The following is a 25201-nucleotide window of genomic DNA, read 5'->3' on the forward strand; positions in this document are numbered from 1 at the left end:
ACCTCTCCAACCCTCTTCATCATTTCAGTCCCTATGGGATTCTGGGACATGTAGTTCACTTTGGTGAAATTAGGCTTTTCTACTTTTATAGATTTAAGAGTAGATTTAATTCCCTTAGTATTTTCAACAGGATTGTAAGTTTTAACCATATTAGAGGAAGGAGGTGTAGAGAAGGTTACATTTCCGCCATTCCTTGCAGTAAACCTTTGGTATTGAGGAGGATGTTTGATTCTAGGGATAAAATAGATTTGTTCTTTTGATATAATGTGAGAGACCTGAGGGTATTCTCACTCCTACTCCCCCTGGATTCTCTTTTCAGGTGGCCATGGAAAGGTCATTGCTTTTGGATGCTGACCCTGGTGGTGGAGAAGCAAGGAAGGATCAGCTAGGTGAAGGGTCCTTGAGGATGGGAAGTGGGGTGCCCACAGGCGAGACATGTTATCCCCCTTTCCCTATTAAATACCAACCTAACCCTCGCCCGACAATTATGTGTTACTTTAGAACAGTTCCCTCATTTGACATCTGAAAGTACTGGAACGAGGAAGAGGCAACTAAGAGTAATGAACACTACATCTTCATTTCACCACTTTAAAACTGGGAAGAGGAAGATGCCTGCAGAGAACTCTAAGGGTCAGGCATGTCCCTTTAACTATGGTCTGGTAAGTCTAATTAGACATCCACACCTGCAGCAGGTGTATAAAGGGAGACCAGTGGAGCAGAGTACACAGCATCAGGGAGGCCTGTGTAGGAAAGACCAGGGACCCTTTCCATGAAGAGGAAGACATGGTGGCACCTGAAGAGGAGCCAGGACGCCAGCCAACATCCCTGAGGTGTAGAAGCCTCTGTGACAGTGATTGAGCAGCTGGGGCGAGAGAGAGAGAGGACGCCGTCCGCATCCACTCAGAAGCAACATAGTAACCAGTGTATGCAGAATTCCAACCTGCGTGCGAGCGGACCTCGCAGAGGTCAGAGCGCCAGCCAGGGAAGCACAAGGAAGCAGCAAGTGCTGCCGGAGCAAGACACCAAAGACCAGTGAGTGTTGTGGAAAGGCACTCCGAAGCCGGTGCACTATGGGCGGGCTGCACATGAATAATGAAGCGCTGTATAAATGAAAGCTGTTAAACAAGATTAGTTGTACGTACTGAATACCGAATTGAATGAAAGTTTACAACAGTGTTAAACTACACATATTGAATACCGAACTGACTGAAAACGCTAAAACTAAAACATGTTGAATATGACTTTACAAGCAAAGCAAATAACTAAAGAAAGCATATAAAAGCAACCTATCGGGAAAATAGCCAATGTGAAGGAGTGCAACAAAATGTGGGGCAGGAACAAGACCACCACAAAGTGAATCTTATGAACAAATGCAGTGTGGCAAGGCCAAAGACTGACATGACAAGAGGTGTGTAATATGTTATGGCAAAGCCAGGAGGCTAACAAGGAAAAGTCAAAAGAGTATAAAACTGCACATAAAGTCAAGAGGGCGACAAAGAGGAACTAAATGAATGAAAGCTTGTACAAAGGGGCAAATTCAGAGGAACATGTGTGTGATAAGGAGCCCAGGGGTCCTGGTTGCGCGACATGTGATTGGTGGACCGTCTGGTCTGACAACAGCGCCTAGACTAGTGAGCTCTACATTGTGAAAATAATCAAGAAGGAGCACTGCAAGTGAGCTGGTGATGCAAACCAGAAGGAGGGTCAGATTGAACCAGAGTTAAGTTGAATTTTGAAAGGCTGAAACACACACTGGCTGCTACATTGAAATCTTGGGGAAGTGAACCCTGAGACTTGATGAACTACAAATACTGTCTTGAGGACAGGGCCCCAAGACCCTTTCTGTTCAAACTGTGTTACTTTGAACTTGGGGAAGGGAATCCAGAGAAGATGTGGAATTGTTTGAACTTGAACAAAATACATCTTGAGGTTTTTTTGTGGGACTTTCTTGATCTTGGGAAAGGGGAGCTGAAGAAGAAGCTAAGAGCTGGAAGAAGCTCAGAACTTTGTATTGATCACCATTTTATTTCATTATTGTCATCCCTACACATTGTTTAGCTTTAGTTGTGAGCGCAATTATATGTTTTGGACAAATACAGACTTTAAAGTTGAACTCTTTGACTCAGACTTTCCTTTGTTTCGTTCAGGTAGGAAAATCCCACCTTAGCATAGGGCAAGTTAGGCCTTCTACCATCCTGACATTTGATTTAATTAACCATTGCATTGTGAACTTTGAATCTGTTGTCTGTGTCTTGCTTCATGATGCCTTCACAGTAATACGTTTGGATGTTACAACCTCAGGTTTTACCACTTTATTTTTAACAGGAGGTTGAGAGATGTTAAAATGACATTAGGCCATAACCTCTTCTGCCATGGTAGTAATAGTATCTCTTTTAGAGGAAAAAATAATATGTTGTATCCCATGGATTCTCCTCATTACCCTGGGCCCTGTCTCCACCCAGGTGATCCTGCCGCAGTACACCACCCCCAGGATTGGGATCAGGAAGCGTCTGCCCTCTCCTGGCCATCTAGGAGGAGATTTTAGGCAACGTTTTGGTGAGTGATCCAAAGGAATTTTCACAGGTTTCTTAACGTGGCTACATCCACGCTGTATGATGAAATCGGGCCCGCTGAATTGACCAACAGGCCCACGATTTTCATTGAGGCAGTTATGTGTTTCTGGAGGATAGCTCAGCGGCAACATGCTCGCCTTGGAAGCAAGACGACACAGAGCCACAAAGGTTTGATCCCCGGGTCCGCGCTTAGCAACCTCTGGGTATTAAGCGCGTTATAAATAACCTATCATATCATATCATACGCGTCTTTTTGTCTAGACCATCAATCAATCAGATTTCGTGCTCCGCTTATGCACCTACACATGACCCGTAATGCATCAACCAGAAAGCCCACTCAGACGCTGCAGTTTCTTAATGCAGCAATGCCCATGCCGTATGATGAAATCCGCGTGTGCAATTTGACCAGTAGGACCACAAGTTTCATTGACGCAGACACGCGTCTTTGCGCCTAGACTGTCAACCAATCAGATTTTTCTTTTTTTAACAGACCATTCAGACATTCAAAATAATGTACCGAGAGAGGTTATAAAATCCTTTGCTGCGAATGGAGCTAAAAATGGATCTGTTAGTGAAAAATGTCATTGTTTTAAAAAACTTTGTGGAGGACCATATAAGAGAAAAATTAAATATCAGTATCCCACATATACCTGTCGCCCCACTCCATGTCCCAGTCAACTATCCCCAAAAACTCCCCAGCAAGAAAAACGTTATGATGAGACTTCACTCCCTTCCTCCCCTACCATCCATATGTCCAAACCCCTAATTCCCCTGTATTTGTATCAGTTTCGGCTTCCCCGTCTCTTTCATAATTTGTATACTTTTATACAATAATAAAATATTAAGTGTGTTGTTAGTATATTCCTCTGTGTCTTATTATTAAAAAAAAGGCAGTTAGGGTGTCCGCGGACAGAGCGGCTGTCCGGGATGTCCCCAATTAACCAAAAATGGGGGTGTCCTATTGACACTATACCTGTTTGTATTGTCGACAATCAAAATGAGGTGTCCTTAGGACACATAAGATGTCCGCAATTAACCAAAATGGGGATGTCCTAAGGGCACTATACCTGTTTGCACTGTCCTAAATCAAGCTGGAAGTGTCCTTAGGACACACAAGATGTCCGCCTGTCCGTAATTAACCAAAATGGGGGTGTACTAAGGACACTATACCTGTTCGAATTGGCTTTAGTCAAAATGCGGGTGTCCGCAGAACACTAAAGACGTCCGCATGTTCGAGCTATGCAAAATGAAGTATCCTAAGAACATTCCCCCTGTTCGCATTGTCCATAACCAGAATGAATATGTCCGTAGAACACATAGCCCGTCCGCCTGTCCGCAAAGTTGTGACGCACAAGGTGATCTGCAATCAGTGCAAGATGCTGCTGAGTTGTGGGAAACTGGGTTTTTACAGCTATGGTGCTCCCTCAATGAAGCGAAACCTAAAATCGTTCCACGGTGGGGCTATTCGTAAGGTTGTACCTTGCGATAAACGTAGTAGGTTGAGTTTCTCTGCAGCATCCTCCGTTTCCACTCCTGCCATCACAAGAGACACTCCTGTGGGGAAACGCATCCCTCCAGCTGCCTCGCATGCCATACATGATGCTATTGATCCTTACCTTTCGAGGGTCACAATATTGTGCATGTACTGCGATGCATTACTCTGAATGAGGCCCACCCTACATCTTCCTCTCTCCACCTGCCCTTTCTTATACCCGTGGTTGGTGTCCCTTCCTTACCCTCCTTTCCCTTCCTTTCCTTGTGTGTCATGTTTAAAAAAAACAAAAAATAAATAAAACAACAAAAACCATAAAAAAGGCTCTTTTCAGAGCCGACTTTCACAGTTCAAAAAGAGAAGTGTCAATGAAATGCGCAGGGCCCTGTGCATTTTTAGAAGTCCACTGTCTGTCCCTGGACATGTGAAATCTGTGCAGGGCTGCCCTGTCACAACCATTACACTTTTCTCTGGAGGAAGTGGTGGCGCTGAAAAGAGCCTTTGTGTGTTTTTTTTTGTGTTTTGAAAATTTCAATTTGTCAACACCTACTGCAAAATGGATTGCTGTAATTCCAAAAAAGGTCACAATGCATTTTGTATATTTCGCAGAAAATTCTTATTGCCGGCATAAGTAAGATGTACTCCATCTCTGCGAAAAATGTGTGTAATACGAAACATAATGTTTTCATCGTGAAAAGAGGACATACCAACATCTCTCAAAAAGGCACAGACAGCCTTGTTAACATTGTGCCTTGCTTTCTCCATTTGTGGACCAAATGAAGAAGAACGCAGCCACATTTGTCTCTGCACAATACGGGAAAAAATTCCTCTGGATTTTGGATACATGTCCATGACTTTCCCAAGTCCTTCTTTCATTGCAAATTGCAAAGAGATTCCAGACACATGTCCTTAACTGTTCCCTCCACAATGAATAATAATAATGTCTAGATGATGCTGTGTGACACAAGTAGCACAAAGAGGTACCAAATCCAGTCACTTCATTCCACTCACTCCATGCCAGTGCACTACCATATGTTGGAATTCAAGATGTACAGTCACTCCACAGCGATCTGCATGCACCTCCAACCAATTTATCCACGAATCTCCCAAAATCCAGACAATCTGCTTTCTGAAACACACAGCCATAGCTATCTACTCCCCTCTCAGGAAAAAGACTTTCTGACAAACTCTCTGCTCACACATCACACCCAGTAAACCCTATTTACCAATCCCTTGCTTTGCTACGTCTCATTTGCATGACTCTCAACCTCAAAAATCCTGTATGTAATACGTGCTGGCCGCGGACAACCGTGGTGTCCACGGACAAATCGAAAAAATCTGAGCGTGGGGAATGAAAATTTAAATAGTGTGTCCCATTTCCCCTTTGAGGTTGGCTCTGAAAAGACGCATTTTGGGGTTTTTTTTGCAGATGCTTCAAAACACCTTTTATTTTGCATTTCTTTTGTTTTTTTTTCTAATTTTCCTCAAAAAATCTTCTCATTACCTTCTCCAAAGCAACCCTTTTGTTCCAAAACAGCATTGCATTTCTTATAAAAGATAAAGACATGCCATCTTCTTGAAAGTAATCAACATTACCAGAGTCAATGTTGCAAAAGAACATTCCAGCTCTAGTCATACAAGCAAACATGCCTCGGTTGATTAAGCACCTACCAACATTTTGCTGAGGACAAAAAACAGAACTATTGTACCATATTGGCCTAGGTATCAAACCAGGAAAAATAATCTTGGCATCTGGAAGTATTTTCATTACCGCCTGAACCAAGTTTTGCAGATCTTGCAACAAAGTAGGGGCACTGACATAGCCCAAATGCACAGTGCAGGACAACCAAATGTGGACTATTATACCTAGCCATATCCTGACAAACTTCTAGCATTGCTTGCAAATTAAAACCAGGCACAGCACACCACACCACCTCCACTTGTTGTGTGTCAAAATGATTAGCCACATTCCTAGATTTAGCATACTGCTCCAAACAATTCACAAACATATCTCCAAGCACCACCACCCTGACTTTCTCCACCCCCGCCATCTTCACTACACAGAGCTTCTCTCAATACGAAGCAGAACCTCAACACCTTATTGGCTAATCCTCAAAATATACTCCCATTTCCTGCTCGGAAGCCCCGGGTGTGGCATGTCCTGTCTGCGAACAGCCGCGCTGTCTGCGGAGAGCCTAAGTAACACTGGGGCAGCCCCTCTACCCTTTCCACTTTACTCTCTGCACCATTCCCTCATTGGCTACTGTTAAGCAGTCACACAACCATCCACCAATCACATGCAAGACCTCTACATTGAACTCCATCATCACAATTCAGCACTTTAGATGTACTGTTGATCAGTCCGAGCACAACTGCGCTGTGACTGCAAAGCACCTACAGCAACTACTAGTAAACTCTCCAACATTTCCACTTGCAGATTCATGCACATCCACATGCTTGAACACAAAGTACAGGTATGAATATTTTTTGCACAGTACATCACATATGCCAACATTCCGACCCACCTTGTAGGGACATTTCCTTTGAAAAATCGGGAGACAACATTTGTGTCATACGAATGCATTGGGCAAAGATGTATTTTCGGCGGGAGAACGTGAAAAATACCAATATTTTTCATGGAAAAACCGGGAGACTCCCGCTGAAATCGGGAGGATTGGCATGTATGGTACATCTACATCTCTTCTATAAATGCATGTAAACAGAGTAACTGCCACTTACACTGTGTAACCTGTAAAACAAGCTTACTGTCATTTCTCCCATTTACTATAATCAAGTGTCACTTGCAAAGTTGTCTGCTCTCCAAACTTGTATTTACTCATATTATTAACTGCAATGTGCAAACTGTTATTTTCTTCATTCATTCTATCATTTCTGTAACCACTGCCACGTATTTAACCACATTTCAACCATGATAGCATTTAATGCATTATAGTGCAAACGATGTACATACACTTTCCTTTATACGTAATCTCCATACTTCACATACATTCTATCATTTCAACTTCCTTTACACATGACTATATTAGTAATCAGACACAACAGACACATCTATCTAACAAAGTGCCATTTCATGTTAAAAGATGGGAGAAATAAGAGTATAATTATGGAAAAAGGATTTGTAGTGTGCTATAAAATTACACGCAGCCAGGATGAGTACATGCATCTTTATTTATGCACACAGATATCCAATATCATTTGAAAGGCTCCCAGCTGAAACAACACCACTGCCTACACAACTCTTCTTCCAATCTACACAGCTCTCTCATTCCAGCTGGTTGCCCATTTCGTTCAAGATTTCACAACAGCATTCAACTATGCACAGGTGTAGGCATATCTATCACATAATCTACAATTATGTACAGTGTTGTAAAGCAAGACATACAACATCTCCCCCCTTATCTTCAGTCTGCAACAGAAGCACCGGGTCCTTACTTGCAACTCTTATTTTATTTCAGACTCTCCCATCTCCAGGCACCACAGAATCACCCAGTACTTTAGTAATCACCTACTGAGTAATAAGCTGCTGACCCCATCAAATCCTTCTGATTTATTTCCCACACCTTCACAAATACATACATTGCATACTTTTCCAAACAGTTCTTGCCATTTCCATTGTGAAAATAGCAAACAAAGCATACAATTATTTCTTCTATCTTCTAACATCCAATAACACTGCCTTGCAAAGCCACGTGTGTTCTGTGCGCTTACTATTGTACTCATTTCTAAAGCACATTCAACTAACAGATTCTAAATAAAGTATACAGAATGCACATATGCAAATAAAAGTGCATGTACATGCTATGCACAGTTATCAGAAAGCACTACTACTGCAAAAACAAAGAAATCCATGTTTACATTAACAACAGAGCTATTAACACACATATTTACTAGCTTCTTTCTTTCACAATTGCAGTGAAGACCACTCTCCTGAAAAGCAGCAGCGTCTGAAGTACGAACGAGAACTCAGAAGAAACCTACTCTTTCAGTCCAGAAAAGTAAGTGCAATACTGCCATAACGTTGTAACTGTTACTCAAACACTGTAGAATTCTAGTATTCTAGAACAAACAATTGTATTAACCCTGCAACATTAGATTCAGTATTAGTGCTTCCCCTCACCAGCTCCATATTTTCTATTGCAATCTGAACATCAGTATAGTAACACACAAATACAAGAATAGCCATCCCAACCTGATGTAGCAGCCCATTGCACAATCACACACCTCTACATACATCCTTACCATCATACTCAGACACTCATGCACAAAGCACACATACACTGCACAAAATCCCAACCCACACTTTATTTTTTTCTCCAACAGACCCCAAAGAATGCCTACCAATAAGCAACTATGTAGAAAGCAACGCAAAAGTAAACAAAATCAAACTAAAACTCTCCAAAATAAGTATCTACCTCTAGCAGAATTTGTACAAAAGGTTCAAACAAAACAGCTAATACAGTCATTAAGCGAAACAAAACAAGCTTCCAGTATAGAAACTTTGCCTCCTCTTTCAAAATGTAAAATGAAACAGAAAGTGATTAACAAGACGGCGCCTACCACTAGTGCTAACACTGCACCTATAAATCTTGATGTAGCGGCAAGTAAGCATACCCAAAAAAATTATTTCACAAAAAATGTTCCGCCACAGAGTCCTTCAGAACCTTATAAAAACAGGAGAGAAATCACGCACAACCCTTAAAACCTACCATAGAAAATTAATCTTAGAAGCTCTTATAGACAGTGCAATCCTTCTCAAAAGGAAATTATTTATTTTAGTTTTAAACAGAATGAAACCACTAACAAAACTAAGTACTAAACTACAAAAAAAGTCTTCTCAATAAACGGAATATCAACAAAGATAACTTCACAAACATCTGTGGAGGTGAATTGAGTCACACCACGAGCACAGAACCATATTTCATTGAAGAAGCATACAAACAAAAGCAAACAAACCCAATTGCCATACATAGCAGTGGACGAGGGTATGAAAAAACATAATAATACCATCATGGAAAAAGAAACGCTGCTCACACAAATTTCCCAGAAAACTCAGTATCAATACGTCCAGTCTACAAATGGCCATGCACATCAATGTGTAACATTGCCAAAAAATCATTCAAATCTTTACGCCAGTTCCTCAATCAGTATGTGAAAGGCTTAGACAAATTCAAATTTAAACTACTACAAAATATGGACCCTTGTCCAGTGCGGAAATACACAGGACTACAAGGACATTCATTAGCCTGCATTTGTGGACCTATTTGCAAAAGCACCTTCCACCATATCAAAATGATATCAACACATCATTCAACTATAAGAAATCTGGTCCATAAACTGTACTATGCCAAAAGTCCTGCTTTAGCGCTAGCCAATTTAAATAACAATCTTCTACATGGTGCAGCCAAAAAACTACTCGAAGAAATAGAGCACATCCAGAGAAAATGTTTTGGAATTGAAAGCCACTTACAAAATGCAATAGATTTACAACAGACTAGCAACAACTGTACAGATGGCAACCTTCTTTTACACACATACAAAAAAGAAATATTAAAGTTTAAAAGTATGTCTGCAGATGTACCAAACCGTGTGTGTGTGTGTGTGTTGCCGCAGGCCTTTTTTAAAAATAAAAATAGCACAAAAACTATAGACATAATGTAGAAAATAGAAGACAATGAAGATTCCAAATGGTTCCAATTAGCTCTCTATCTTATAGCAGAAAACAAATACGAGATTACTGACCCCTTAATAGTATGCAGTTACTGCACTGAAAAACTTGACAACAACCAAACACCTTCATGTGATATCACAAATAATTATTCCCATTACCAAAACCCCTGCAACAACTCAACTTATATGAGAGCACCATAATTAAAACAGTGCACCCATTTCAAGCAATAATACACCTTCAACAAAAAACAGCAAAACTGCCTCCCTCTGAATTAGTGAAAGGCATTTGTGGTAAAATAGTTTATTTGCCATTAGATCTCAAAGAAAATGTACACACTCTGGGAGTGCAACTTCCAATAGATCAATCTTTAATTATCTTAGTAAATGGCGTACCTACAAAACACAAAATTATTTGGTAACAACTCGTGGACTTCCATAAAGTTAGAGAACCCTGCAATATCTAAAAGACAACAATGAATACTACACAGAAATTAATAATGAAGAAAACCTGAGGGAAACCACTGAAATAACTGAAGAGTCATCAAAAACTGGTCAATTTCAACGTCTAGATCCTGCTACAGAATCCAATATTTTAGACCATCATACGATTCACCCATTACACTCTAAAGACACCATAGATGATGCACTGGAAATGTACCAAATGCGACAAGCCAAAGGATCTCCAAGTATAGAAGCACGTACCTTTCCTCTACTCTTTCCTACTGGAAAAGGAGGAAGGTACAATGATAGACCCACACAAATGACAGCATCAGAATACCCCTCTTTACAAATGTATTCTGAACACCCCAGATTCAGAAAAAACGTGGAATACATATTCCACCTTCTCTTTGAAAGTGAACTAGCTACTCTATGCTACGGAGTTGCACACACATTGAAATCTGGTACCCATTTTCAAAATATGTCAGCTACGCAATTACTACAAAAAGTGCAAGAAAAAGATGAGATTTTACAATCAAGCATTACAAATCTTTTAGCAAACATGCGTGGTACAAAAGAATACTGGTTCCAATGTCACGGAGATGTACAATGTATGATAAGAAACCTTGGCCCACCCACTTGGTTTGTGACATTTAGTTGTGCACAATATGCATGGGAAGATTTACACGATTCTCTATGCATAGCAAACAAAAACAAAACAAACATAGATATAAAAACACCAGGAGAACTCTGCTCTCTGGTTCCTGTGAATGTATCAAGATATTTCCATCTTCGCTTCATTGACATGCTACACTTCATTTGTAATAGAACTGTATCTCCCCTCGTAGAAGTGCAACACTTCTTTTGGAGAAAAGAATACCAAGCCAGAGGAGCACCACACATCCACATGCTTTTGTGGATTAAAGATGCTCCTAAATTTGGTCAGGATAGTGATGTCACTGTTTTGCAGTTCATCCAAAAATATGTCACTTTTGAAATCCCTTCACAAACATGGAAACATACATGCTCTCTTTGCAGGCATGTAGTACAAGAAGAAGTTCCTAATGAACGCTGTGTGTATGCATCCATACCTAACTATGAATCCATTCCATTTCAGCAACTTGTACAAAATGCAAACCATGGCAGATTATGTACTACCTGCAATTCCGGTAATCGTTCCACCTTACAAATACAGACACATAGGAATGCTTTTACGTTATAATGCAGATGGTACCAAAAACAACTGCAAGCTGACTGGATTCACATATGGTCAAGTATCACTTGGTAGGAAAACCTTCACAACAATAGGTATAATCAACCATTCAGGAGCCACAACCAATGCAGGTCACTACACTGCATATCTAAAAAAGAATTGTGGCTGGGTCGAATGTAATGATAGTACCATTGCTCTAAAGCAGAGATTACCAGCAAATCTTCTAAACGCTTACTCAATATTCAGCCAAAATGTTATAACTAATCTGTGTATGAACATAGACAAAACTAGAACTTCAAAACTATGACCAGTTAGAATACGCCAACAGGTATCTAACTGCCACAAGAATCTGCAACAAAGAAACAGATAAATGAATACCACTAAAATTAAACAAGAAATGAACAGAATATGACAACATGTATCTAACTCACCCAAAAATCTGCAACAAGCCAACAGATGGATGAATACCACTAAAATGGAAAAAGAAATAAACAAATAGAATACACCAACTGTTATCTAATTGCAACAATACTACCACCACTTCCAACTGAAAAACCATACACCTATTCAATTCCACCTATTGAAATCAATAAAATAAATATATTGTACCACAACGTAGAACGTTTATTTTTTTTTTTAATCCAGCATGGATTTTCTTCCCACAGACCCAATGATTTAACCAACAAACACAGGAACTGAGCAAATTGCACAATACACTGGTTTGAACTATAGTACTTCTAAAGTACTAACTATGAGGGTCCACAAAATACAGAAATGTCTACTATGCAATGCAATACTCCTACACTACCATGTGATTTTCTTCTTTTATCACAGTGATTGAAAAAGAATGTGTGCTCCAACTACCCATGTCATGAAAAAACTGCATACAACCACAAAAAGTAAAAATAGTAAGTATATAGTGATTGGACTCTCAAATACCCCAGCATAACACACCCATTAAACCAAACATCTGACCATAAACCACAATCCAAAATGTTTGCTTCCATGGGTATCTTATGCTGCAGCACTTGTGGCCAAACACTACAATCTTGACTGCATGCCTGGCAAAAAATCTTCATACAGCCTCAACAAAGGAAACAGTAAGTATATAATAATTAAACTCACAAATACCGTAACATAACACAGCCATGCAAACTAGCACCTCACCAATAAATACAACCCAAAATGCCTAGAGTCTTCAATACCAACAATCTGAACACAATCCAACAAACCAACACACACACATCATCTCACTATCCTATAAACACTATTACACTACTAGCAAGCAGTACTCACGTTTTTGAAAACATATCCCCTAAGCAGCCCACATACCACAATCAAAATGTTTGGTAGCATTGTAGACCTATGCTACGGTGGTTCTGGCCAGGGCCTAAAGTCTTGGGTGCATGGCCTACGGCCTACAGCCTTCGGCCATTCACCCAAGACTCTAGGCCCTGGCCACAACCACTGCAGCATTACACACCCATAGAAACAAACACCTACCAAACAACCACAACCCAAAAACATAATATATCCACCTCGAAACTGTGCACTTCAATTAACATTCTAAAAAATAATTACAACCAACATAGAAACTCTTCAATACATACCCTATTCACCCAATGCTCTTCTAACGACCCAAATACAACATCATAATAAACTAAAATAGCCAGTAGTGCGCCCAGTGTTTAGTATGTCCGCGGACAACCGCGGTGACCACGAACACATCACAGCCTTCTCCCACCTAAACAAATACAGTATTTGACCCATCTCTTACTCCCCCACCCTCTCCAAGCACTCATACACACCAACACACTCCCCAAAATTGGATTTATTCTCACTTCCAGCGCATGTCCGCGCATCCAATATGGTGGGCGCATCAAAACAATTTGACGCACCTCACGCCTCATCCCAACCAGAGAGCACGTCGCGTGTCCGCAGACATGATGTAAGCCGATTATCCAATCCGTGTTCTGTCCGCGGAGCGAACAGCAAAGTGTGTCCGCAGAGCGGACATAGATATCACAAATTTATTTACACCTATTTTTTGGTTTTTTAAAAAAAATACTCGATGGATTTTCACCAAATTTCCAAAAACACGCTTGCGGGGCCAATCCGCCGCTCCTGCCGCAAATTTGGTGATAATCCGTCCAGCGGTTTGGGCTGTATGCGCAACATACATTTTTTTCTCCATTCAGTCTATGGGAAAAAAAGAAATGTTGGGACCCCCCCGATAACTTTGCCCCCCCCAACCAAACCTCCCAAACTTTGCAAAGAAAATTCCGAGTGGGCCATATACACCTTTTTGCGAAGTTTGGTGAGGATTCGTCCAGGGGGAGCGAAGTTATGAGCCGCCCAAAAAGTGCTCTTCCTATGGGTTTAGCAACTTAACCATAACTACACAGCCGCTACCATGGGCGATACCTCAATTACACTAACAATGTCATTTGTTTTGCTTAATTACGAGCTTACATGGAATTTCTTCACTTCCTCAGGCATCGATGGAAAGAAGCCTTTGAAAAACATGACAGCTTAAGTAGCCCTGCCTGGAAATACCAAAGTGGGTGTTTACTTTTTTTTCATTGATTTTACCTTAAAATACACATTTATTAAACAGGTGCACAGCCAAAACTGCCCGACGCATGTGCTTCAAATTTGTAACAGGTTTAGGACTAAACTAGGCTAATGTGATTTTGTTACAAATGTATATAAATAGACCTTGCCACTGCAGGCAGTACTCACGTTTTCAGACATGAGCGCTGGCTGGATCCCAAAGAACGGTCGCATGGCTATGGCTGGGATGACCACTGCTCCTGGCTCTGAAGGCCTTGGGGCGATGCAGATTCCACCGGTTTCTGTATGTAATGAACAAAATATAGTCAGAGAGAGGTTCGAAGCTTGCGTCTTGATTTAAAAATAAATACAGAAACTAGATTGCATGCTTTAATACATGGCAAGCTGTTATGTTATAATAATCTTTTTAAAAATAAAGTTAGAGTGAGAGTGAACAATTCGTTTTTTTGCTTTAAAATATTGAATTCATCCTGTATATAATTAAGCAAATAAGCAATAGGTTTTCAGAATATGGCAAGGAGATTTACAGTAGCAATACATTTATCCCAAACTCGTGGGGTCTGGGCATCCCAAACTCGTGGGGTCTGGGCAGTGCACAATCAGATCATTTCATGCAGTGTACTCCTCAAACCTGTACCAGATTCGCTTGACCTTCTTCAGTTGTCCAGTTTATCTAAATCATGCCCACTCTATTGCATAATTGTTGCTTATAATGGCTCTCCAGTCCTCGACGGTTGGGTGACATCCAGATTCAAAGGATTTGCTTCCTGGGTAACATGGTCACTTTCTTCCGTCACATCCTTTCACCATGTGGCATGTAGTCGAGGCCCTCATCTGTTCCCATAATGACTACCTCACACCTCGCCTCAAAGGCATTGCCCAGGACCCTAGTAATGTCTGCATTTACTTGGTCCCAGAAATCACTGACCCTCCCACAAAGCCATAACATGTGTACTAGCATGCCCTTGGCCTGTTTAAAAGCCCAGCAGATGTCTGCGACTTAAGGTCCCTTTGAAGCATTTTATCTAGGATCAAAGTACAATAAAACAGTTCAGCTTGACAAGCACGGAAGCCCATGTCTATCGAGGAGTCCTTCATACATCCTTCATACACACATAAGAACTACGCAAGTCACTCACAATGGATGAGTGCCTCCAGGATCTCTTGTTCCTCCTCATCCAACCTGGGTAGAACCAATCTCTCCAGGAAACCCTGTCCTGGTTGCCTTTGGCTCAGTTTTCAAATGTAAGTCATTTCAATAAATGTTTGTGAATTCTTCGTGTTCCTTGATGGGGTGGTAGTAACCCCTCCCTTCTTGTTTGCATATTGCCACTATCCCTCGGTCACCCTCCATGCAATGTAGCATGCAGGTGAGGAGTCTGTTGCCTTTTTCTCCCTGATCAAATTAATTGTTTCAGAGTCTGAACGGCATAGTCAACCTTCAGCTCACACTTATTTTGCTCCAGTTCCCTCGGCGATTCAACAGAGCCAGTTTGCCTGTACATCCTACGCCAGAGTGTCAATGCCATTCCTTACTCTCCTGGCCTGTCGAGGACATTAAATAGACCTGAATGTAGAACTTCAATACCTCCCACACCGTTAAGCCTTTTACTATGCCATTCCTGTCCATTTTGATAAATTCCAGTTCCTTGATCCGCACGTCATAGAGGTGCCATGAATTGATGTGCTATTGAAGGATGTAGTCAGGAAGTGAATCATGGTTATGACTAGGCTTGGATGGGTGTGATCAGGATAGTACCAATCAGTTTATAATCTGAGTTATGAACAACCCCATCAGAATCCAAGAAAAAATCAAGTTGTGATTACCGGCCTTAAATGGGTGAGAAAACGGTGCAGTTTCTACGTTTTTGGTGCTAAATCCTCGCTGTGTCATATAATGCATGCTCATGGATGAGGTTTTTCTGTTTTTCAGCTGCCCTATTCAGGCAAAAATGCCAGAGGCATAGTCCTGCCAGGGGATCGGTCAAGAACCAGATCCAGGAACTTGTTGAAATCGCCTCCCACCACCACCAGGTCTCCCTAAACCTCTGGATGTGCAGAGAGAGTTTAAGGGAAATGTCCATCATCTGTGGTCCTGGTGTAAACATTACAACAAAGGACCTCCCTTGACTGTACCTTCACTTTAATGTACACAATCCTTCATTGGCAAAGGAAATTATCACCACTAGCAGGGTTTTATATTGCAACCCAGTTTGATATCTTGGTAATCATGTCACTGCAGGGTTACTAGTTAAGGGTTAGACTCTGGTCAGATGAAATTCTAAATGTGGTTTACTCATTATGAATAATCTCAGTTGGCCATAGAAGTAGGCTATAGTGGCACATTGAGTAATGTCACCATCTTGTAATATGAAAATACCTGTATTTTACAGTGAGGGCTCAGGGCCAGAGTGCTAGTTGTCATGCCACAAAACATTTTGAACCATGGATCAAGGCTCTCGATCAGCAAGGGTTAAAGTGTAGGGGTTCTGTATCGGTGCCATGCCATATTGGACTCATCTCTCCACACTCCTGAGAGATTGTCCAGACGAGGCATTCCACTTTTGTCTAACTCCTGCATCCCATTTACCCACATCTGACTTCAGTGGGTATCACGTAGCCTCTACAGCAGGGACCACCCTGTCATCATGCCACATTGCGTGCACTGGCATCAACCATCGCATGGCAGCCCACAGAGCATGCAGCACCATGGGACTCAGCAAGCAAGGGCGGTCGTTGGGTAACACGCAGGGCAGCAGACGGTGAATCCACTGGTGGGGTGTAACACTATTTTGAAGGCAATGTCATTATTACCTTTATAAGGGTGAGTTAACGTGGGTTTGAATGCAAAATGTAATCTAATAAGATCACTTTATCTGGGGTCGGGAAAGGTTGATCAAATCAAGCATCGAAGGCCAATGATTAGCAGCTGGAAGGTGATAGGTACAAAGACCCATCCCCACTTTATCTCACCATAAACCTCTAAAGAGCAATCATGCATTATACGGGGCCGCAAGAGGACAGCGGGTGGGGAACGCAATGTACTCAGAGCAAATACTTCTCTCAACATGGAAAGCAAATAACACAGATGCTCCTTCAAGTAGAGATGCTTTCATCCCTCGGTTAGGCAACTGTGAAAGTCATGCCACAGCTTGTTTCAGATCTGCAAAAGACCCCATGCTCTCTGGGAAGAAAGTCTTCAGTTTTGCTGGCTTAGTTAGCTTGCCTATTTCAGAGTGCTTACTTTGAAACCAGTTAGACTTTGCGAAACACCTTTGTCCTTTCACCCACTGCCTTGAAATAGTCTGGGTAAACAATGAGGTCTTATACATGCTAAGGGACTTTGTGCTTTCCTCTGAATTAACTCAGGTTATCTTTAGTAAACATCTAGGTGAAATGTGCAATTATCTGCCAAGGTCTGTCACCAACTCACTGCTAACCTGAAACGCATGTCCAACTAGGATTGCATTGTGGGCTGCGAGAGACAAGAGCTTAAGTTGCTGCTCCATTGCGCAGCATTCTAGAATTCAATTGCTGTATAGGACTTTCATTGGATGCCATTAGAAAGACTACTTTGCTCTCAATTATGTATGCCCAGACCATAAGGAGCCATTGGAGACAAGGTATCAAGACCAATGCCTTGTGCAGCACTAGACCATAGCTCAGCCTCACTGAAAGTTTTACGGCCAACTGTGGCACTGCTCCTTGAAGGTGCACAAGATCCCATTTTGCAAAAGAGGAGTGCTATGGTTGCCACTGACAGGCCTTCTGCCAATGTCGGAGTTGCTGCCTCAGAGCGCTGGAATGATGGGAATACAATGCTAAGAGACAAGGGGCTTATTCCTTTCCAATCATCAGTGATGCAACAAAGAAAAGGGGAAGCTGAGGACACCAGGCATTTCTTTGTTTTGGGTTGGTAGAGGAACCTGAGGGAAATGGGGGAGGATGGCAGGAAGCCAGGAATGATTTTTGCTTTTTGGGGAGTGAAGGGAATGACACACAAAAGGGGCCAGGCGGGGCAGAATATATCTGTTGTCATGATGGCGAGGGCATGTGATGTCAGTAGAGAAAGTGTGCCTTTAGCATGCTTCCCTTTTTGCCCCTGAATTGGTCTATCCAGGCATAGAATCAGAGGGTAGGAAAAGGATGAAGGGGAGAGCCATGCACAATACAGAAATATAGCTTGCTACCGATCAACAGCGGGGTGTATACCACCTTGGTTCGAATGACAACAATCACAACTTGATTGCCAATTATGTCATTTGAAATCCCTCACTGGAATAGATACCTGTTTTTGATAGTTCCACATATACAACTATTTAAATGACACCTGTGTGACAAGACCAGTGCCTGGCCTTGTCAAGATTGGGTGGGGGAGACTTGCTACAAAGCAATCCAGGGGCGTTCCTGGCTCCGAGGGAGAAAGTGGCAACAAAGGTGACGCAGTTCTTGTCCCCTGCCCTCGTACCAGGATGCTTGCGTGCAGAACATTGACTCCTGCCATGCCTGTTAAAACAGATGCTTGGCAGCATCTGTCTTTTTGTTCCAGGTACCCCGATTTGAAACAGGGCCTGTGTGGCCATTGTATGGGACATGAAGAAACATCAGAAAATGCAGATCTACGTGATTTTTCCGTCGCGGAAAAGTCAGCGATGGAAAAGTTTGCATGAGAAATGTACGCACCACAAAATGTTCGTACATTTCGCATACGAACATACATTTAAAAACCCTACAAAACCACACCCACAACACACCCCACCCCCAACATACCCCCACACACATCCTAGTTACCTTTTAAAATGCGCTTTCATGATCGGGAACCGGCGTCACAGGGTCCTTTTCTTTCTTTTTTTATTTCGGTCAGCTGCAGGGGTTTCCTCCCACAACCCCCGCTCACAATACAATGTAGTATAGTGAGCGGGGTGTTGGGGGGCATCCCCGCAGCCCTTGTTTTTTTCTTTCTTTTTCTTTTCTTGGGTGTGCTACGGGGTGTCCCCCGCAACCTCCACAAACTATACTGTATAGTATGGTGAGCAGGGTGTTGCGGGGGACATCCCCGCAGTCTTTTTTTTACCTGCCTATAAGGCAATCCATAAAAGGTTCGAACTTTTGGTGTTCATGTGGCATGCATTTACAAACTTTTTGTATAGGTCGAACCTTTTTTTCGGTAATTTCTACCTAGTCCGAAAATTCATCACCCAGCTTAAAGAGCCTCCAGTGCTTCTAAGCAATCCTTGCGTCAGTACGATCCTGTGCAGAGCTACCTGGCCTGCAAAAGTGAGACGAAAAAGGACTGCTGTGAGCATATGCACCAGCCTCAAAGACAGCGCAGTCCTGCTTGAAAGCACTAGCAGGAGACGGCCTGTTTGGACTGAGCCACTAAAACAATAGGGCATGTGGCAGAGTAGTGGTAGGAGGAGTGTAGCAGTGAGAGGAGGAGGAGTGTAGTGGAGTGGGGGGAGTAGTCGCAGAGTGGGAGGAGGAGCGGGTACTAGTATGGAGAGAGGATTAGTAGTATGTGAAGGCATCATGAAGCATGACACAGGCAACAGATTCAAAGTTAAAAATGAAATGGTTTATTAAATCAACTGTCAGGATGGTAGAAGGCCGAACTTGCCCTATGATAAGGTGGGATTTCCCTACCTGCATGAAACTAAGGAAAGTCTGAGTGAGAGAGTTCAACTTAAAAGTCTATCTGTGTCCTCAAAACTAAAGTTAAACCATGTGTGGGGATGTCAATAATAAAAGAAATGGTGATCAACACAAAGTTCTGAGCTTCTTCCAGCTCTTAGCTTCCTTTTCAGCTCACCTTGCCCCAAGTTTAAGAAAGTTCCACAAAAGTCTCAAGATTACCTTTCCAAGTTCAAGGCAATACAGTTCAAAAGAAAAGGATCTTGAGACTCTGTCCTCAAGCCAGCATTTGCAGTTCATCAAGTCTCAGGGTTCCTTTCCCCAAGACTTTAACGTAGCAACTTGTACTCGTCTTAGTCTTTCAAAGTTCAACACAACTTTAGGTCAACTTGACCCTCCTTCTGGATTGCATCACCAGTTCACTTGGTTTGTTTCACAATGCCTTTGTCTTTCACAATTTAGGGCTCCCTGGTCTAGGCGCAGTTGTCAGACCACATGGTCCACCCATACAGATTGCGCAACAAGGAACCCTATGCTCTTCAGCCCACACAGGTTCTTCTGCATCTTCCACTATGTATAGATTCACATTCACTTAGCTTCTCTTTGTCGGCCTTTTGGCTTAATGTGCAGGTTCACACTCTCCTGGCTTTTCTTGGTTAGACTCTTGGCTTTGCCATAGCATGTCACACATCTTATGCCAGTGTTTGGCCTCGCTGCACTGTATCCATTCATAAAGTTCACTTTGTGATGTTCTTATTTATGCCCCACCTTTCTGTCGCACTCATTCACACTTGCGCTCTTTCTCGTCGGTTGCTTTCAGATGGGCACGTTCCCTTTCGGCTTTCATCAGCTATTAGCTTTGCCCATAAAGTTTCATTCAGTTCGATATTTAATATGTGTAATTTAGCTTTTTTTGAAGTTTTCATTCAGTTCGGTATTCAATGTGCATGATTTAACTTTGCATCCAGTTTTCATTCAGTTCCGGATTCAAAATGCGTAATTGAACTCATCTGGTACTTTGTTATTTATGCGTACCACTCTAGAGGTATCCTGGCTTTTAGTGATAATCCCCTGCACTCACTGGTCCTAGCTGTTCCTCTCTAGCAGTTATGCTTCTTCCCTTCTGCTTCGTAGGCTGGCGGGCCAATCTCTGTGAACCCAGCTCGCACTCCAGGTGCTTCCCCGCACATGCCAGCAGCTCTGCTTCTCCTCCAGGGACCCAGATGGCATCCTCTCTTCTTTCTTTCTTGTTTGCAGCTCCAGCTGCTCTCTCCCGACCACAGAGGCTCCCACACCTGCAGCAGTCTAATGGCCCAACGCACCTTGGGCCCCAAAGGTCTTCTGGGACATCTGCCGGAATCCTGGCTTCCTCTCAGGACCACCACAGCTGCCTCCTCATGAGAAAGGTGCCCTGCTGGTCTCTCACACACAGGCATCCCTGTTGCTCTCCTTGCTGCTCTTTTGGTCTCCCTTTATACACCTGCAACCACTTGACAGGTTGCAGAGGTAGACTCTCAATTGGACTTGCCCGACTATAGTTAGAGGGACATGCCTGACCTTCAGAGTACTCTGTAGGCATCTTCCTCATCCCAGTACTGGAATGGGGAAATGAGTTTTTAGTGTTCATTACGCTCAGTCGCCTCTTCCTCGTCCCAGTACTGTGAGAGGTAAAATATGGGAAAATGAGGAGTGATTTTTTACAGTAGCCCATAAAGGAGGGTTAGGTTGGTCTTCAATAGGAAAAGGGGGATACCATATCCACCTTACAAACCAAAATTAACGCCAAACAAAACACCCTCCACACCCCTTTATTTAGCAATACCAGGCCACCCAAAATAACAACCCTCGACTCCCCGGTGCCGTTCAGCTTCACGCCACTCACCGTTCTGGAGGTTGAAAAAATCATCTGCAATCTAAAACCCTCAAATTGCCAAGGGGACACTTGTCCAGCCCCGATCATTAAGGAGTCGGCTCATGACCTCGCTCCTTTTATAACCTCTTTCATCAATGCCTCCTTTCTATCGGGAGTGGTCCCCAATAACCTAAAGGATGCTTGGGTTATCCCTCTCCTAAAAAAACCCACCTTAGACCCGGAGGTTCCAACCAATTACAGACCCATCACAACGGTCCCTTTTCTGCTAAAGATCTTAGATAGAGCAGCCTATCTTCAGATACAGAACTATCTGGAATCAAACAACCTACTAGGCACGAGACAATCCGGCTTCAGACCGAAGCACGGTACGGAGACAGCCCTCCTCGATCTCAAGACCCAAATTGAGGATCTCAAAGACAAAGGTAAACTAGCCCTGCTACTACTATTAGACTTATCTGCTGCCTTTGATCTGGTTAATCACCAAATCCTCTGTCACCACCTGAAAACTGCAGCTCACTTCTCCGACATGGCCACAAACTGGATTCAATCCTTCCTGGATAACAGACAGATGAGGGTATTCTCGCCCACCTCTGCGGCTGACCCTGCACCAGTCCCGTGCGGAGTCCCCCAAGGATCGTGTGTATCCCCCACCCTTTACAATGTATTCACTAAACCCTTATTTGATGTGCTTGACTATCTGGGTGTTACCTACACAAATTATGCGGATGACACCCAGATACTCATCCCCATCACGGGTGATTACACATTGGACTCAAAAGCCTTGAATGATGTTTACCATGTCATTCAAACCTGGATGGCCCAACATGAGCTCTGTCTCAATGATGACAAGACAGAGCTCCTCATCCTAGGTACTCAGCAAAGACTAAACAAACTGAACCCTATGTTCAGTTCCTTTAACATCGATGGAAATATAACAAAAGTCTCCAAAGACACAAAAACACTTGGAATCTACCTTGACTCCACCCTCTCCCTTCACAGACAAACCAATGCAGTTGTGGCCGCCGCCGCCTATACTTGCAAGTTGATCACAGCATGTCGTCCTTTCCTCTCCTCGCACAACTGCAATACCCTGGCTAGGACCCTGGTCATGTCTAAACTTGACTATTGCAATGCATTGTACCAGGGCACTAATCAGTGTAACCTAGACAAGCTCCAAATCATACAAAATAACGCTATCAGGGCAGCCCTCAATATCCCCAGATCTGCACACATTTCGGATACCAGGAAGAACCTTCATTGGTTGTCAGTCACCCAAAGGATCTCACTAAAATCGCTTGCCCTTACCTACAAATGCTTGAACAATCTGGCCCCCACTTATCTTTCCTCACGATTCACACTGTACACTCCAGCTCGATCACTTAGATCTACCCTGAATCAGAGCCTATCGATACCTAGATACAAGCTCCAAACAGCCGGTGGTTCTAGCTTCCCAGTCCTGGCAGCCAAACTGTGGAATACTGTCCCATTGACTATCAGAAACCTCCCCTCCCTCAACCTTTTCAAACACAGAGCCAAATGTTGGCTCGCCTCCTCCAATGCCTAAGTTTCTTTCTAAAACGTGCTGTAATAACATCTGTAAAGAAGTATTACTTGACATTCCATGTATCGCTGTACCACCTACCTATGTCTATTTCCATGCCATATTTATTGTTGATATATCATCACTGTATGCAACTTATGTAACCATTGCCTTAAGAAATGCGCCCGGTAGCCTCCGGGCCTGGTCTGCGCTATACAAATAAAACAAATACAAAATACAAATACCTGTGGGCACCCCACTCTCAATCCCCAAGAAACCTCCACGCAGGTGATCCTCCCTTGCTTCTCCGCGCCCAAGGTCAGGATTCAAAAGCGATGGCCTTTCCCTGGTCACCTGAGAAGAGGATCCAGGTGAAGTAGGAGTGAGGATACCCTCAGGTTCTCAAAAGTAGTAGAAGGGTAGAAGCAGTGGTGGGGTAGGAGTGGTAACATCAAAATTTGGAGGTGGGTGCTAAGAGACGCAATACATGAGGGGGGATCAGAGGATGTACTGGTGACTAGGGAACAGGCAACAGGCAGATGAGGAGATGAGAAGAAGGAAAGGAAATACACTAAATTGACCAATGCCACACCCTATGAAGCAGGATGAAGGAGTAAACAGGAAGAAAGTTAGGTAGTATTAACAGAAACAGCACCAAATGCAACAAAAGCAGAGCCTGAAGTTGTGACGAGCCGCAGCTGAACACTGTAGCGTAGACATGCCTTCGACAGGAACAATTCCAGAAGTCCGAGTGCTGCGCCAAAGACTAAAATGCTTGTCGCAGTTCAATGGAACAGCATAGTACATCTCCAAAGAGACCAACAGGAATGTAGGAAGGAGCTCTAGTTCCTGACACTGCCTCTCTTTTCTTCCAAAGACCACTAACCACCTGTTTAATAGGGTTTCTCCTCTCTTGGTCAACTTCTCCCACTTAACTGTTTCTCTCGCACCATCTGTGTTTCCTATAACTTTGCTCCTCTTGCTTTGACTGCTACTCCTCTTTCACATGCTCCATTCCACTTTTTATCTCGGCTTCTCTTTATCCACCCTAAACTCATCTCTCTACCTCAACTCTTCTTTCCTCATCCACGTCCTCCTCTTTCGCTTCAACGTCTCCATGGTGCTCTTGCTCTAGCTTTCCTCCTCGCTGCATTGCCAAACTCTGAATATCACTCCACTCCCATGCTCCAAACATCCACAACACTTGTTGAGAACTGCCCCTATGAAATAGTCTACATAGTTGCTTGCTTGGATGGTGGGGCCAACTCAAATCTTGAGGAATGAGATGAGAAAGAGAGGACAAGGGTTCAAATGCCTCGATTACTTACTTACGATAGTCTCCATTACTGAAAGTAATACCCCACCTCGTCCCTTTACTTAAATATTCAGATATGCGATGAGGAAAAAGTGTAGAAGTACGAGAAGGTAATGTTGTCATCCCTGCGTGGCGGGCTAGCCCACAAAGTTGACTATCAATCTGAGGACATTTCGAGCCTTGGGCTCAATTTGTTCCATTTTGGGATATAAATATACTTTGACAATCAGTGATCAAGGAGTAGTGGTCCACTACTTTTATATTTTTCTGTTTACCATTTCTCCACTTTGTATGACCATTTTCACCATTCTATATAGTGGATTTGTCCATTCATGTCCTTGTGCAAGTGTAAAGTTGCAACAGGAGCCCTAGTCACTAGCCACTTAGACTATTGGAATGCCCCGGCTTCCACCTACCCTTTCCCTGCCGAGGCCACTGTAACACTACTTTTTTCGGTACACTTCTACCACTGTTGACAATGAATGGCCAGTATGAAGGCAGCTTGTCAGAGGGGATGGTAGTGAAATACTACTCTCCGACAAAGTAAATTGAATGTGGTTGATTAATTGAATGGACTCAATTGTGTGCATCACTCCTCTTACAAGCAGGCGGAAAACAGTTGTATCTTCATCTGACTACAAAGGCTATTTAGAGAAATGGAACAAGTGAATATCAGCACATTTGATGTTACCAAAAAAGATTTATATAACTTCTATAACTTCCTTGTCCATTATCCTTCAATGCCTTTACAGTATGTCCATGAAAATTTGAAAAAGAATGAGAACCCTAACTTTGTGACATAATTATTGACCAGTTTTCGATGATATTTGTGTCTATATTTTGATTTCTTTAGTCCCTTCAACA

The 25201-nt window shown here is 42.7% G+C and overlaps 1 protein-coding gene across 1 annotated transcript in view; it reads right to left on the reverse strand.

Annotated features, from left to right (window-relative positions):
* ACSS1 (acyl-CoA synthetase short chain family member 1) overlaps window positions 1-25201 on the reverse strand; it is a 968098-nt gene that overhangs the window by 320207 nt on the left and 622690 nt on the right. Inside the window, exon 9 of the mRNA XM_069606883.1 lies at window positions 14147-14259. Within this exon, the coding sequence (XP_069462984.1) occupies window positions 14147-14259 (113 nt within the window). The remainder of the gene's footprint in view (window positions 1-14146; window positions 14260-25201) is intronic.

The sequence above is a fragment of the Ambystoma mexicanum genome, chromosome 4p, assembly GCF_040938575.1.
Source record: "Ambystoma mexicanum isolate Mex_15411 chromosome 4p, UKY_AmexF1_1, whole genome shotgun sequence".
NCBI classification, from domain to species: Eukaryota; Metazoa; Chordata; class Amphibia; order Caudata; family Ambystomatidae; genus Ambystoma; species Ambystoma mexicanum.